This window comes from Nannobrachium achirus (genome assembly GCF_963921795.1).
Source record: "Nannobrachium achirus genome assembly, chromosome: 11".
NCBI classification, from domain to species: domain Eukaryota; kingdom Metazoa; phylum Chordata; class Actinopteri; order Myctophiformes; family Myctophidae; genus Nannobrachium; species Nannobrachium achirus.
In genome coordinates, this window is record NC_137820.1 from 7544066 (window position 1) to 7561277 (window position 17212).

At 42.8% G+C, this 17212-nt stretch overlaps 1 protein-coding gene across 1 annotated transcript; it reads right to left on the bottom strand.

The window, feature by feature from the left end:
* Positions 1-3147: 3147 nt before the first annotated feature.
* Positions 3148-3939, bottom strand: LOC308293689 (signal recognition particle receptor subunit beta-like; the record flags this gene model as incomplete). Its single annotated transcript, XM_080736284.1, has 1 exon — positions 3148-3939. One exon carries the CDS (start codon positions 3937-3939, stop codon positions 3148-3150), a length of 792 nt encoding a protein of 263 aa, XP_080592410.1.
* Positions 3940-17212: the final 13273 nt, after the last annotated feature.

Genomic DNA, 17212 nt, shown 5'->3' on the forward strand with positions numbered 1-17212 from the left:
CCGACATTTGCTTATGTAGGCCTACCCATTTCATGGGTCTGGCAATAATGAAGATAACATACAGTACGTGTGCTCAATTTCAGCGAGCCCACAATTAAAAAGAATGAATACTGAATATTTGGGAGGGGAAAAAAAACAGATGTAATTCTCGTTCAGGGAGATGTGGACTTGTTTTATTTCAACAGGGTCTTGCTGCTGTAAAGGGTTGTTTATTTAGCCTTCTAACATTTTGTTTTGATGCTTTTGCATTTGAATCCTTAATAGTAACAGTTTTGGTCAAATTTGTAGTGCAGGAGTACTTGCCTAAAAATAATACTTTAAAATGTAATATCAAAACATTGCTGTATTGAACTTTTAGACGTAAAACAATCAGTCATAATGAAACTTGTAGAATTGTTACTTTCACTATGATTCGGTTTATGTGGATAATTCATTATGTCCTATAAATGTCAAAAGAAAAAAAGGAGTCAAGGTGAAGGCATTCACACACAAAAGTATACATATCAGCTACGGATAAAAAAAAGTACCATATGTGTTACTATCCAACACTGCATAATATAGCAAATCACACTCAAGTTGCACTTATACATTGCATACACATTAATGTGATAAAAGAGGTTTGCTGCTACAGACATTTTTACTATGACAGTCAGCTGATGACATCATCCAGTATGCGGAAATCACCTGAATTTAAAACATAAATAAATGTTAAAGGGATATTACACTTTCAAAGTCATTTTATCGTCTAATCAGGCTTTTATGAACACCCTGAACAGTTTTTAATTTGCTTGATTCAATATTTAGATATTTGATGTAAATGTTACCAGGCCCGACACGCCCAGGCCCTCTCCACATACACACCCATTGTAACTTCAAACTCCATTTTAACCGTGATAAATTCATTAAAAACAACCATTATTTTTTCTGGTGACTCAAACTACCCTCCTAATACGTGAGCAGGCTGTGTTTTTTCGATAACTTTTTTCATTTATTTTTAATAATCCATTTTTGTATTAAATATTTTTCATTTTCCCAAATAATTATTAAAAATTAATGAAAAAAGTTATCGAAAAAACACGGCCTGCTCACGTATTAGGAGGGTAGTATGAGTCAACAGAAAAAACAACGGGTGTTTTTAATGAATCTATCATGGTTAAAATGGAGTTTGAAGTTACAATGGGTGTGTATGTGGAGAGGGCCTGGGCGTGTCGGGCCTGGTAACATTTACATCAAATATCTAAATATTGAATCAAGCAAATAAAAAACTGTTCAGGGTGTTCATAAAAGCCTGATTAGACGATAAAATGACTTTGAAAGTGTAATATCCCTTTAAGTGTTAATGTATTATTATTGTGGGCTTGCAATGAGGAGCAGAAATGTAGCCATTGAGGGAGCAGAGTTCTTGATGACATCACCACCACCAAGTGCGGCCTGATATAAATAACAACATCCACATGAAATCTATCGTAGTTATGTTCTCCCGGAATGTGTCTTTTCTCGTTCATAGTCCATTCCAGTTGGCAAAGTGTTATGGGCACTTAGTAGCGAAACCGGCCTGGCGGAGATCTGATGCTGTGCTCTTGACCGTGGTGCACTTTTCTAGTCGTGTTTGAATATCCTTAGGGGTGTGTACTTGGTATTGTTTAGGTAGGCTACGATTTTCTGTCCGTCTCCTCTTCATAGGCCTGTTCTCCCTTTCAGCTCCACCTTGGGTTTGGGGTCCATTGATAGTGATAGCATTAGCATAGATCAACAGCACTGGTCTTAGGGCAGGCGGAAAGCGAAATAAAACCACTTAGGCTGATTCCTAAAAAATGAAAATAAAACCTTTTGCATTGCAATGTTAACGGGTGCAAACAACATTTCAGGCCGGTAATTCTAATGCTGGTAATTGTAAATACACAGTGATGACATCCGAGGTCAGTTTCGGAACTTATCCCTGGAACCCTGCTGCACCTGGAGACCTCATGGGGGTCTTTTCCAATGGTTCCAGAACCGTTCCCGTTCGGAACCAACTTTTACGTTTCGGAATCAACTCCGGTTCATCCCATAGGCGAGAGAAAGAACCAGAACCGGTTCTTTGCCGGTGGAAAAGGCCCCATGGAGTGGAACCTCTCCCTGGAAGCTTGGAACCCTGCTGCACCGGGCGCTTTTCGACCGGCAAAGAACCGGTTCTGGTTCTTTCTCCCGCCTATGGGATGAACCAGAGGTGAGCTTTTCCAGCGAGAACTGAGTTGGTTCTGAACCGTAAAAGTTGGTTCGGAACGGGAACCACAAAATCCTTGGTTCCTCTGGTTCAATCATGGTTCAATCTGGTGGAAACACAAGCTGCTTCGCAAGAACGAACCAAGGTTCCAAGAAAGTTGAACCGGCACTGGTTCTGGAACCGGTTCCTTGCCCGTGGAAAACCTGGTTCTACAGCTGTAGCCTTGCATAGCCAGACAATATCACTGCATGGATATTAGTCTGGTTCTTCTCAGTGTAATTTATTTTTCCAAGGGACGGTTACAAAAAGATTAAAACTTAAAACTCTATTGGTTAGACCTACAACCAGATAGCGCAAAGGTGATACACCCGCTCTATATTTGCACACTGGGCCCTGGTTGGTGTCAGTGTTATTTCTTTCCCCCCAAGGGGCGATTTCAAAAAGATTTAAACCTACAACTAATCAGAGTAGCACAAAGGTGATATGCCCAGTCTACATTTGCATATCGGGCCCCTGGTTGGTTCCTTAAGACTTGTGAGCTGTGAAATATTTGAATAACTGAGTGGGGCCAGACCTAATCTCATAGATATGAAACACTAAATACCTCATCCGCCTCTGCAGTTCATTGGAATTGGTTCACTGGAGTCAGAAAAATCGAGGGAAAGCTGACAGTCAAAGTGACTACAGGCCAATCACAGCGTATCTTTTCCAGGACTTTGTTTCCATCCAGTTCTGATGTTTCGCGGTTCAGCTGAAAAGACCCACCCCTACCTGCCTCTGATTGGCCTACCAACTGGAAGCGAGGCACACGGATTCCCTTGGTCCCCCGATGCATATGCCCCAGAGCCGAAGGAGGCGTCTACCTTTCTATGTCCATGCCTAATCTGCCAAGGGCAATTTCTCTTCGCAATGGCAGATTCGTCTGGCTACGCGAGGCTACACTAGAGCTGAGCCAGGCTACTCTCCAGACTGTCGATGTCCGCCTCCCCGTCCTCTCCCTTGGTACCGCGGGCGCTGCACTCCACAAACTCCACCTTCATGGGCAGCTGGCTGAAATCAAAGTCCTCGTCCTTCTTGCCCAGGTGCACGCCGCCGTCCCCGGCGACGGAGCCGTCCTGAGAGCCCAGGGCCGCCGAGCGCGTCTCTCGCAGCGTGTTCATTTCCTTCTCCAGCTGCTGCTGGATCAGCCTGGCCGACTTGGCCATGGCGACGTCCTGCTTGTTGCACGCCACGATGAGACCCGGCGCGTTCCGGGCTATCACGGCGTCCGTCAGCAGAAGGTAGAGGAACTCGGCCACGTCTCTCACCTGCTTCTGGAAGCCGGCGCTGTCCACCACGAACACGATCGCCCTCGCGGCCGACTTGAACTTCTCCACGCACTGAGGGCGAAGGCTGCCGTGTCCGGGGAGGTCCACCAGGGTCCACGTGCCGCATCCGTCACTCCTGCCCCTGTAGGGGGCGCTGCTGTCGGTGACGGAGGTCTGCGTCCGCCTGAACTTCCCAGACAGCAGCCGGGCGAACAGCAGCGTCTTCCCGGAATCGCACAACCCCGCCAGCAGCACGGCGCTCCCTCTTCTTCCCGCGGTCGCCTTACCACTGTGTTGCGAGTACCTCAGGAAAACAAATGTGATGATGACTACTAGCAAAGCGACGATGAATCCGACGACGAACGCTGAAGTCTCGGACGCCGCTCCTTCCAGGAGGAGCGGCAGTTCGTTGTCAAAGAAGCCCATGTGGACTCAGGACTGTGATGGGGATGGGAGTGTAGAGGCTGTGTTCTCTAAGTCTCTCTCGGGACACCCTCAGTATGTTGCACGGGTCGTATAGTTTTTATAGCTCATATGGATTGTATAGAGTTGAAGTGGACTTCACACCTTATATACACAGCTCTGACATCACTGTGATGTCAGGGGAAACACACTAACAGAATCCCTTTTATGCCCATATATGGAGATCCCCGATGTCATCAATATTAAGCCCATATCTGTGAATGCCAATATACTTGTCAGTCTAACGGTTAGATTGACATGTATACTCTATAGGTTAGACTCTAACCTATAAACTATCAGCCCATTCTCACCCCCTCTGCTTCACCCGTCCGACGCTTTCCCAACTCGCTTTCTGCTTCACCCGTGCGACGCTTTCGGAACACCTACTGCGTCTACGGTCGGACGCGATCGGAGAGTTTTAGGACGAGAATGTAGTCTTAGTACGCATGCGCCGACATTTGTTTACTGGAATATTTTACGATGACGGCCGTCACGGGGAATCGAACTCCGGCCTCTGGATTGGTGTCACCATGCTCTACCGACTGAGCTAACCAAACGACTGGAAAATTCCTTTTTTTTTGTGCTTTTATCTTTGACAAAACGTGGATGATAACGTAGTCCCTTCTTTGAGCCGTATTCGGACGCGGAAGCAGTCCCCTGGTCAAAATTTACTATTCTGTCCATAACGGCACATAATTCGGTAACGCGGCTGAGTGGGATTGGTCACCGTTCCCACCACCCAATACCGCGCTGCTCCGTCGTTTATAGTGGCGTGAGCGGTAGCGACGGGTGGCTGGTAAACCAGTGAACCCTTCAAAGCGGTATCGAATCCCGCTTCAGGAACTGCTTTTTTTTTCTTTCTTCTTAGACCACCCAATAGGCCAAGGAACAGATGCCACCCTTCTCACATTATTGGCCAGCAGGTCAACTTTTGCAAAACACATCTTTGGAACAAAATGCCTCAAATCCCGCATGCAGTGTCCGATTGCCGTGAAAGGCCCAAGAAAGCGTGGCACCCTTTTCACTTTGGCCTATTATAGAGCCACCAGGCCAAAAAAACCTAACTTACCTGCCGTAGACCTGTTCTCAGTGCTCTGTGCTCACTACTTCCAGTGTTTCTTTTATTTATTTTCCCACTTTTCTTGCTTTTTCCTGCTTTTTTCCGCCGCTTTTTCCCTTTCCGAATTTTTATGGCTTGGCCACTTTATCGCTGCTTGCAGCTATATTTAAAACATGCTATTGTACAGATCTGGTAAAGAGATCCATCCTGCTTTCAGAACCCCTTGAAGCATGGCAGTTTCCCATCTTTGTGGATGTAGAGAGAGGAGTAGAACAAACCCTGACATTGTGCGTACTATACTGTATGTGATGAACATAACCAGTAGTGTAGTTAGAACATGGGTAACACATCAATCAATCAATCAATCAATCAATCAATCAAAATCAACTATATGTGGCCAAATGTGACATTTTGTAACATAATCATGTCTTTTGTAAACATATAATCATGCATGCCAACTATGTTTGCTTATTGTTTTTTAGTTGTTTTTTAGTTGTTGTTTTTTTTTCTCTGTTTTTTTGCAATCATGTTGCACTTGCTTAATTAATATGGGTAGAGGCCTTTTTAAGCCATTTCAGCTTCTTGCCGAATACATATTTGTTACTGTTTCAATAATTGTGAACACATGGTACAAAAAATAATACAATCAATCAATCAATCAATCAATGTGACCTGTATTAAGAGTCTTGCACTGGTTAGTCAGTTGAAATGTGCTACAAAATAAACTTGCTGTGAATGTGCCCTGTTTTTTTTGTTTTGTCACAATGTATATCAAAGATAAATCTCTCAGATTCTCTGATGCTGTGCAGTAGAACAAAATAGAGAGGGCGCTGGTTTTAATTTGACGATGGGCTCCCAGATTGATCAAATAATGACTGGTGTGGCGCTCTATGCTGCAGAAACCACCTATTCACAGCCTACCTGTTAAAACAACAAGCAGGCATGCAGCTTTGACCATGCAAAATTATGCCCTGGACATCAACATGTTTGCACGGATGCGAGACTCATTGGAGTTGTTGTTGTTATTGTTGTCACCACAACATATGACACCACAGCAACATGCAGCTCCATATATAGCAGGGCGGCACTTTCACCACAAATGCGAAAAGGTCAACCATTTGTTGAAACACTATTTCCCCCAAAGCTTCCTTGCATCCCCGCCGGCTGCAACCCACGACTCACACTGACACAATCCTGGGTAGGCCACACAATCTGGCGAAAACCTGCACTCAGAGGAGCACCCTTTTAATGTTAATTCAGACAATGGGAAACTCCAAACAATGTTTCTCTTCAAAGATAATTTCAGCTATGTTGATCATTTCTGTATTCATATAACAAGTGAGCTAGTTTTGATGTTAGTTGTCTTGCTATGTTTGGTGCTCTGTACATTTCAGATAATAGTAACATCATGTTCATATTTTTATTTTCCACTGTTGCTGTTTGATGTTCCATCACAATATTAATAAAATTAATGAATTACATTGAGTTCATGAACAGCTTTTTACCAAAAATGAAATGATATTAACTGGTGTTAGAGCATGGCTTGGTGGATCCTGTATCAAATGCTACAGTAAACCCTGAAATGAAGTGAAGTAATTAAACCACATTAAACCCATGTCTAATCTTAACCATTTATATAACCATTTGATCGACCCCAGATCACTAGACAGAAAACAGATGATCTGATGGCGCAATATTCACTTTCAATCATTTCAGAAAATTATATAAGAATCAACTTCTGGAGTGATCATTTTAGATGTGTGTGCTTGTAATTAATAAACATGCATGCATCCAGCCTGGGAAACAATTATTTGATCAATTAAAAAAGACAACTAACAACAATATATAGAGATGCACCGATTGCAAAATTCTTGGCCGATACCGATCCCTCGGTTTTATGAAGGTCTGACCTGCCAAAACCAATTTTTCCGTTACCGATTTCTTTAGCTAAGAACTAGAAAATAGGGTTGCTCCAATACCCTTTTTTTCAGGCCAAGTAGTCCTACAGGACATACTTCAATGTGAGTACCAATAAGCTAGAGGAACACTAATGCCAAATCAATCACAATAGTACAATATCCAAAATCACAGACAATATCCACTATCCAGTCTAATATGACCGTCTGGACTAGGCAGGAGGAAAGCAGGTGACACATATCTCCCTTCTTTTTGGAGACGACATTGACACAGGATTATGGAATATATCCTTACATTGCAAAGGTAATCATGCACCATCTGTATTCTGTAGGCTGCCACTAAGTAGACTGGCTGCTACTTGCTAATGTTTACTTTAGTCACAGGACCAAAGCATCATGCTGTGCAGTGCCATAGACAATTGGCATAAAACCGGTATTTATGTCAGTGACCTGCCGGTCACCGATTCGGCCGGTTTGATATCATACCTGCCGACTTTTGATATTGGCCGATTCCGATTTCCATCCCTAACAATATATTATTATTGTAATTAGAATCACCTATAATTTGTCATTTGTAATTTTCAAAATACAGTTTTCTCTACCATGAGTAATTCAATAAACAACAACATTTCAAATTGCTGAATAACTTTAATACGGTTCTCTAACACAGCAAAGGCTTTAGATAGATCTAAAATATAACATTACACACAGGTCTGGCAAGAGATATCGCCATCTTTCAGATTCCCTTGAAGCAAGGCAGTTTCCCAGCTTTGTGGATGTAGAGCAAAGGATGAACAAACACCGGCATCATGGCTATTATATATGTGATGTAAATAGCAATAGCTGGGATGTTCAGCAGTGTAGACAGAACATAAGGAATATAGCTCAGTGTAGTCAGTACCATCACTATCAAGCTGATCAGAATGATTCTAAAAGCCCTTCTCTTCATGTTGTTTCCCTCCCCACTGTCCCTCTGTCCTTCTCCTGGTCCAGGCTGTTTCAGAGCTCTGAGGACCGAGAAGCAGCAGAAAGACACCACAGCAATGCACACGGTGCAAAAGCCCAGTAAGATGTATGACAACACAGTGTTTGACCAAAAATATAACGAGCTGAAGGCAAGCACCATCAGCCAGACAATGCAGCAACAGGCCACCTTGTACCGAAGAGCTTTGTATCTGAGAAATACCACAGGGTGAACCACTGCTATGTAACGCTCCACACAGATACAACACTGGAACCATGGAACAGAGAAGAAGAAAATACAAAAAGCAAAGACACATATCATGTCAAAAACCAAGATGCCTGTGAAGAGCCATGCAAAGTAGGAGCCAGCGGTCAGGGAAAAGATGATCAGAGATGCAGTCAGGTTGAGATAAAAGAACTCGGAGGCTATCGTCCCACCAGCTCCACTCAGGATCAGCCACACAACGTAGCTGTTGAGGGGGAAAACCACGATGAGGTAGAAAGAGTTGATAACAGTTCGTAGCGTCAGAAAGGTGTGGTCTACTGGGGATATGAAGGGGATGGAGGAGTTGGTACCATGTTCCAGTGTGCCATTCATCCTAAGGTTCTGTGTTTGCCCTGTAGGAGAGCAATAATGTCTGGATTTGAGTGCAGTTGACTGCAGTTGACTGACTATAACAATGACTCCACTAAACATGTTGAAAAACTCTTCTCGACATTCTTCTGAAAACAATTATTTTAACGAAGAACAAAAGGTTAAAGTGATCTCACGTTTTGGATGCCAGCAGAGTGTCTCAGATCTCTGAGTTGGGTGTTTTGGTGAAGTCTCTTCTTCAGACAGTCTCTGTCTTCCTGATGTCACATCCTCCACATGATGTCCACTCTGCTTTACCTCCTCTAACCATTCCTTTATTGATTATTTTATTTGGGATCCCCTACTAACTTAACAGCAGCCCTCCTCCTCCTGCAACTGTGTTACGTGTTGCACATCCTGCACATATAAGCATTTTCAAATAGCTTTTGATGGTTATTCCATGGAAATATATTCAATCACCCGTACAGTCGTTATGCACAGCACACTTTGCCCTGGGCTGGATGACCTCGGGCAACAACAACGTTGTGATAATTTTTTTATCATACACCCATGTAGCCTTTACTGAGAGTGTGACTAACCAGCTTGCACTGGTTAGTCAGTGTGCACTGACTAGATATACCACTAAGAACAGATCGTTTATTGAATGTCACGCAGATTAACCTGCACCACACTCCAGTGTGTAGTCGGCCACTGATGGGGGTGGGGTGCTGTATCGAACTGTTCAGAGCAACGGAGCGCCTCAAAAACGGTGTGACTATTCTCATGCCAGACCCCCAAACCGTTCTTTTGGAGTGGAAATAAATGCTGAAACTGTTTCCTACATTTTGTTTTTAATTTGTGTTATTTCTAAACATTTAAAAATTATATTAAAAGATTTTCATGAATAAAAATAAAATGCAATGATTTTTCTATGTAATTTAATTAATGAATAAAAGGGAAAAAAACAAGACATTCTAAAAATTAGAAAACAAATGTTCAAGAAATAGTGAAAATAGGCGATCTACAAGGTCACATCTCAGCGCGAAGCCGGGCAAATGTCTTATTTATCTTTTGGGTCACGGGCTAAAAGGTTGGGAACCACGGCTCGCGTCACTTTTTGTTGTGCCTGTGATAGATTATTGTAGTGTGACAGGAAATGGGGAGAGAGAGGGGAGTGACACGCAGTGATGCAGCAAAGGTCATCCGTGTGTCACTCACACACACTGGGACTGTTCTGTTTACTTTATAATCTTTCTACGTTCTGCCTGCCCTCCGACCAGCAAAGACGAGCACTTCAAATTGAACTTTCTTGCCGTACAAGAGATAGCACTTTTGAACTTCCTCCTCGCCTATTTTCACTATATTTTAACAAGGTATTGAAGGGGATATACTAAAAGTAAGTGATAAAACCCTTTTTGTTTGCCATTGAGTTCATTATTTATTATGCACTGTAATATTATATTCTATTTTTTCTGTTGCAATTCTACTTGAGTTCTTTGGATTGACTTATTAGCCTATTGCGTAATTGCAATTTGAATGGCTTTGTTGTTTAAATATGTTATACAAATACCGGTACACTGACATTCAAATGATGATTAATGTGCATGCAGCTCCATGATGCAGAAGCCACAATGTTTTTTCAATGCAAAACTCATCCCCGACATCAACATGTTGGAACTGAAGCAAGACTCATTTTGAGTTGTTGTTGTTGGTGATATGCACACCAGTCCCCCCTTTTTCACCAAAAAGGGTTCTAGAACTGGTTCCGTTCTAGATTCAGTACCGGCTTGCTGCCAGTTCTGGGATCATCGGGGCAGGCCTGTAATTTCGTCATTTTAGGGTCAAGGACACTTGGCCTTTGGTGTTGTCCATTATTTTAGGGCACAAAAGCCAAATGTCAGGGCAGGAAGGCCATCGAATAAAAAAAAATATTTTAGTCAATTGAAAGAATGAATTGAATTTAGGGTTATGGATTTATTTATTTATTTAATATGCAGTTAAAAAAAAGATATATATATGGATTTACAATCTGATCCATACTCAGCCCTGCACCAATCAAAGTCACTGGATTGGGGGCACCCGCTGGCCTACTGGTACAGGGGCATACCATATAGGCATGGATGCCTGGCGGCGTCGCTGGTTCGATTCCCGATCCGGACGACCTTTGCCGTGTGTCGCTCCCCGTCTCTCCTCCCATCTCCTGTTAGTCTACTGTTCTATCCAAAAATGGACCCTTATGGGGTGTGTAACTCTGAGAGTGTACAAATGGAACAAAATGGATCCATAAGGGTCCATTTGGTTCCATGAGTACACTCTCAGAGTTATGGGGGTCCGTGAAATTAAAAATATGTTTGAGAACGACTGTGCTTCACTAAATGGAACAGAGCCATAGAACTGTGAAGAAAGTAAATTAAAGGGGATAATTTCTTTCCAAATATGGCAGCTGCATGTGCATAGAACCTATTTCTATGGGGCCATAACATCATAGATCAGGGGCCTTCAACCTTTACAGGCCAAGGACCCCTTAACTGAGAGGGAGATAAAGCCCCCCCACTACATATTGAATAAAATTGTGCTGCAGATTTTCATCGACTTGTTTGACAGCACTGTCATCAGTAGACCTACATGTTATTCATGTTAACGTGTTTTTTCAGACATTTAACCTTGTTGATAGTACATTTGACCTTTCACTCTGTACTTGGTCTGATCTATTTTTTTAACCTCTACACCAAACCTATTTGCCAAAAATAGCTGATCTACAAGCTCTCAACGCCTCGCAGCGCGAGGCGCTGAGAGCCTGTAGATCTGTCTATTTTTGGCTAACGTTCTCCTCAGAATAGGGATGTGAGGGTTTCACATTGTTTATTTAAAAGAATTATCCTACAGTATCACACAAAGATTTGGCGGCCCCCCTGTAGAGGACCCCCTACGGGTCCCGGACCCCCTGTTGAAGACCCCTGTCATACTGTAGATAAAGGAAATGCTATTAATTGGTGTCAGACCATGGCTTAGTGGATTCTGTACCAAATACGACACTCTTAAACTCTTAAATAAAGTGAAGTAATGCAACCACATCAAATCCATGTCTAAATTGAAAGCTACAACCATTTGAACACACCTCTGACCAATACACACAGATGATCTGATTGTTCCATTTTCACTAACACTCATTTCAGATAATGTGGTGTCAAATCACTTGCTATAACAGTCAACTTGAGGAGTGATGATGCCAGATTGTGTACAAATTTAATAATTATTAAATACACACACGCACATTAAACAATTTGTTTACATGAATACATTTTTTTTATGATGAACAATAATATATAATTATATTGTAATTTTCAAAATGCAGTTTTCTCTATAAGATGAAAAATTCCATTACAACATGACAAATAGCCGAATAACTATAATACGTTTCTCTAACACATCTATGCTCTATGCTGCTTTTAAAATTCCCATTATTCTGACAATTAGGTTAGTTTGAGGTTTGGGTTATTAGGGATAATGGGGCCCGGACAAACAGGACGCAGGAATAAAGAATAATCAGAATAATTACATGGCACCTGTCGTAGAGATTGATTACGTGACGTTAATAACAGTAGTAGATATTATATTATTATGATTGATTATGAGTAACATTAGTAAGAGTAGATTATGCTGCATCATGCATTACAGATAACATGATGTACTGTAAGAGTCAAGATGTTTTCCTAGGTTGATAGATGTTGTTTATGTTACAGCTTGTCCTTGCAATGCCAGTATAACTAGGTATTAATGTATTAATGTATAACTAGGGTTTGATTTCCTTTGCTTAGTGCAGAACTACTTTACCTCTGCCCAGAGTGTTAAACTGTACTTCTGTCCATGATATCATGTTACATAAACCTGACCACACCACCACCTAATATAATTGTCTTGTCTCCTCATTTTCTCATGATTATTGATTGATCTGAATTCCACCACAGTACCGCTTTCAGATTCCCCCGAAACACGGCAGTTTTCCAGCTTTGTGGATGTACAGCAAAGGATGAGCAAACAATGACATCATGGCTATTGTATAGGTGATGTAAATAGCAACTGGGCTAAAGAAATTGACAGAAAAAATTGACAAAAAAGACAGAACACAAGGAATATAGCTCAGTGTAGTCAGTACCATCACTATCAAGCTGATCAGAATGATTCTAAAAGCCCTTCTCTTCATGTTGTTTCCCTCCCCACTGTCCCTCTGTCCTTCTCCTGGTCCAGGCTGTTTCAGAGCTCTGAGGACCGAGAAGCAGCAGAAAGACACCACAGCAATGCACACGGTGCAAAAGCCCAGTAAGATGTATGACAACACAGTGCTTGACCAAAAATATAACAAGCTGAAGGCAAGCACCATCAGCCAGACAATGCAGCAACAGGCCACCTTGTACCGAAGAGCTTTGTATCTGAGAAATACCACAGGGTGAACCACTGCTATGTAACGCTCCACACAGATACAACACTGGAACCATGGAACAGAGAAGAAGAAAATAAAAAAAGCAAAGACACATATCATGTGAAAAACCAAGATGCCTGTGAAGAGCCATGCAAAGTAGGAGCCAGCGGTCAGGGAAAAGATGATCAGAGATGCAATCAGGTTGAGATAAAAGAACTCGGAGGCTATCGTCCCACCAGCTCCACTCAGGATCAACCTCACAACGTAGCTGCTGATGGGGAGAACCAGGAGGAGGTGGATAGAGTTCACTGCAGTTCGTAGGTCCAGGAAGGTGTCGTCTCCTGGGGATATGAAGGGGATGGAGGAGTTGGTGCCATTTTCCAGTGTGTCATTCATCCTAAGACTCCTAAGTGTTTTCCCTGCAACCCATTCAGAAGAGCAAGATAGTGTCTGGATGTTAGTGCAGTCTGAATAATAGTGCAGACTGAATATACGTAACAATGACAAGAGTTGTTTTTAAACAACTCTTCTCAAAGTTCTTCAGAAACCAACAACTATTTGAACAATGAACACAAGGATAAAGTGATCTCACGTTTTCGTATGCCTGCAGAGTGTCTCAGATCTCAGAGTTGGGTGTTTTGGTGAAGTCTCTTCTTCAGACAGTCTGTCTTCACTACACTAATCTTTCAAAACAAGTACAGATTCCGAGCAAAATACATAATTCCAGGTTCCCAGATTGCTGTCTACCTGATGCCTGATGTCACATCCTCCAAATGATGTCTTCTCTGCTTTACCTCCTTTAACCATTCCTTCCCAACTCCTCCTTCTTCCACTGTACTGCATGGTGTACACCTGCACATCAGCGCCGGTGCTTGGTAGGATAACCACAGCCAACAACAATGTGGTGATAATTTGTTTATCCCATATGTGGCCTTTATTGGCCCTGGCTTAAGGGTAGATGAATGAAAGAACAGAGAGGGTGACAGACCAGCTTTTACTGGTTAATCAGCTGCCACCTGGGTGGCACCGTGCTGCCACAGTAGCCATGTACCTGTCAAAATACTTTATAACACCAGAGGCAGCGCCACAGATCACGTTCAACCCAGAGTCAACTCAAACAAAGGGTCAAACTTGTTCTTCTGCTATACCACCAAAATGTGGAACGCCTTACCGAAGGCCTTAAAGGAGTGTGGGTCCCTAGCATCCTTTAAAATCGCCCTGAAAAACCACTTACAGGCGGCAGCCGTTCGCAACTGGCAATCACAAACCTAGCCCAGCCTTAAGGGGGTTCCACACTAGCCGCGGTCACCGCCTCCTAGCAATTCATTTTCAACGGGAGGCGGGCGGCTTTTTCAGCCACGCAGCGAAGTTTTGGGGCGGCGAGGAGAGCGGGCGCGGCCCCGTGAAATCCCCCGCGAGCGTGTAATCACTGAACGAGTGTGTTTGTGTCTCACCACGGTGCGGCCACCGCTGATCCTAGCGGTAGCCCCGACTGCAACCGCTTGTAGTGTGTAGAGCACCTTACCCTCCCCTGAACCTTCTTTGTATTTACCTACTGTATATATATTTTTGCACTGTTTTTTTTTGTTTCTGTTTCTGTTTTATTTTTTTCTCCTGACCATATCTACTGCATAGTACTGTGTTCTATCCGTCTGTCATTCAATGTTATATGAGATACTTCAATGGTTTCCTGGGTAAATAAGCCAAGTGCTTTCCTAGGATCTCCTTTTAGTTGACCTTGACCGTCATGAAACTGTACTTGTTTCTATGCAAACTTCTAATAAAGTCTTCAATCAATCAAAATAGCCTACTGAACTGATTCATACACCCCAATTATGTTGTAAGTAAAACAATATCTGATGATTCCTGAATCCATTTTAGACATACATTCAAGTGAAAACAGTGTAAAGCCAATATACGGTATGTAATGTTTTACCGGACCAACTTTATTGGTCTTTGTGACTGTATAGTTATTCTGAATTTGTTGCCAGCAACACCTTTCAAAAAACAGTTGGGACAGGGCCAGCAAAAGGAACCAGGAAAGTTGGAAAAAAAGGATTAGGAAACACGTGATAGTGTCATGAGTGGGTGTAAAAGGAGTATAATATAAAAAAGATATTTAATATAAAAAATCTAGAGAAATCTCTCCATCTTCTAGGGGCAAGGCCAAAGACCAACAATGAATGCCTGTGACCTTTGATCCCTCAGGTTACATTCATTAATGGACATTACTTTGGGGCTTGGTTAAAACTCTAACACAGTGGAATATTGAGTTTAGATTTAAATAGTAATATCACACACAGGTCTGGTAAGAGATCTGTAAGAAACCTGTGTCCTGCATTTTTCACATCTGCCTTTTATAGCGCCACCAGAAGGCTGACTTACAGTATGTAAAACACATTCTTCGATATTACTCCTTCAGATTTTATCCAAAAATCACACAAATCAGTACACAGTATCTCTACAGTGATGTAATCATGACGAATGTGTCCGATATGTCATATTCTATCTAATTGGCTAACATTGTATTCCAGGATTTTATTGCAGGATTGCTCCTTTTTGAACAAAATGCCTAATATCATGCATGCAGCCTGCAATGTGTGAAATCTTGAAAACACATTCCCACTAGGCCAAGGAACAGATGCCACCCTTCACACATTGGCGTGTTATAGTGCCACCAGCAGGTCAACTTTTGCAAAACACATTTTTGGAACAAAATGCCTCATATCCCGCATGCAGCGTCTGATTGATTGATTGATTGATTGATTGAAGAATTTATTAGAATTTTGCAATAGAAAAAAGTACAGTTTCATGAAATCACTGGTACAAGGTCAACTAAAAGGAGATCCTAGAAAGCCGAGGCTTATTTAGACAGGAACCACTTTAAGTATCTCATATAACATTGAAAGACAGATGGATATAACATAGTACTTTATCTAGGATAATATCAGTTTCAAGAGCATAACATCAAATACAAAGGCAGAAAAAAAGAAAAAGGGGGGGGGGACATGGGGGCTTAGTCTAAATATGATTGCCGTGAAAGGCCCAAGAAAGCGTGGCACCCTTTTCACTTTGGCCTGTTCAGTGAAGAATGTTACCCTTGAATAATTGTACTGTATTTGAAATACACCCCAAGTCAAAGCCATAGCTTGTTTGAAAAGATTGACTTTATTAGAAGTTTGCATTCCTTCCTTGTGATGATGTCAGCAGAGTTTGGTATATAAGAGCGCTCTTGGTAATGTCTTCATTAACATGGCCAAGAAATTAGGGGTATGAAGCCATCAGCGCACACCTCGTGCGTTCTCTGCTTGCGCACAAGTAGGCCATATGTGGCCTGCTTGAGCGTGAGGCGCAAGTTGGCACCTCAACAGAGTGTACTTCTAGTTATTATGATTATGATTATTATTGATTTATTTTTTTAAAATAGCCGATTTACCAGCTCGAAACAACTCAGGATGCGATGCGCTGTGAGCTTGTAGATCGGCTACCGGAATATTAGAATATCTGTAATGGGGGGCACGGTGGCGCAGTGGTTAGCGCTTCGCCTCACAGCTAGAAGGTCCTGGGTTCCATTCCCGCCGGGGGACGCTGTGGGCACTGGGGGCGTGTTCCTCCCTCCGCGTCATCAGCGCCCACACCCTAGGTGGGGTTGGCGATAGGGCCTTTCTATGTGGAGTTTGCATGTTCTCCCCGTGTCTCCTAGGGTTGATACCCTCACAAAAGCATGCAGTAATCCTGGTCTCAATAATGCCTCCCCCTGGCCAGCCGAGGCGCCTGATGGAGGGGAAAGGAACTGGTTGGAATAACGTGTTCCTTCCACGCGCTACGTCCAAACCAGGGAAATCCCCCCTGTCAGGTGAAAAGAAGCAACTTGGACTCCTCATGCATAGAAGGAAGCATGAGGTCAGTCCGTTGTCTCCCCAGGCGCGGCAGAGGGAGAGCAGAGCCAGGATTACATAGGCAATTGGCACTGGGTGAAAAATGGGTTACAAAATCATGGGATAAAAATCACACCTGTGTGAACTGAGCGGTGGAGGCCTGCGCACCTTGAGGTACATGCAGGGGTTGAGGTATATGTAGTAGAAGTAAAACTATTGGAAATACTCAAGTACAAATACCTTAAAATGATCTAATCCAACTCTCTGAAGGGCTTATGACATTTTTATGTTTGTGTGTGTGCGTGTGCGTGTGCGTGTGCGTGTGCGTGTGCGTGTGTGTGTGTGTGTGTGTGTGTGTGTGTGTGTGTGTGCGTGTGTGGTGGGGGGTGGGGGCGTGTGTGTGTGTGTGTGTGTGTGTGTGTGTGT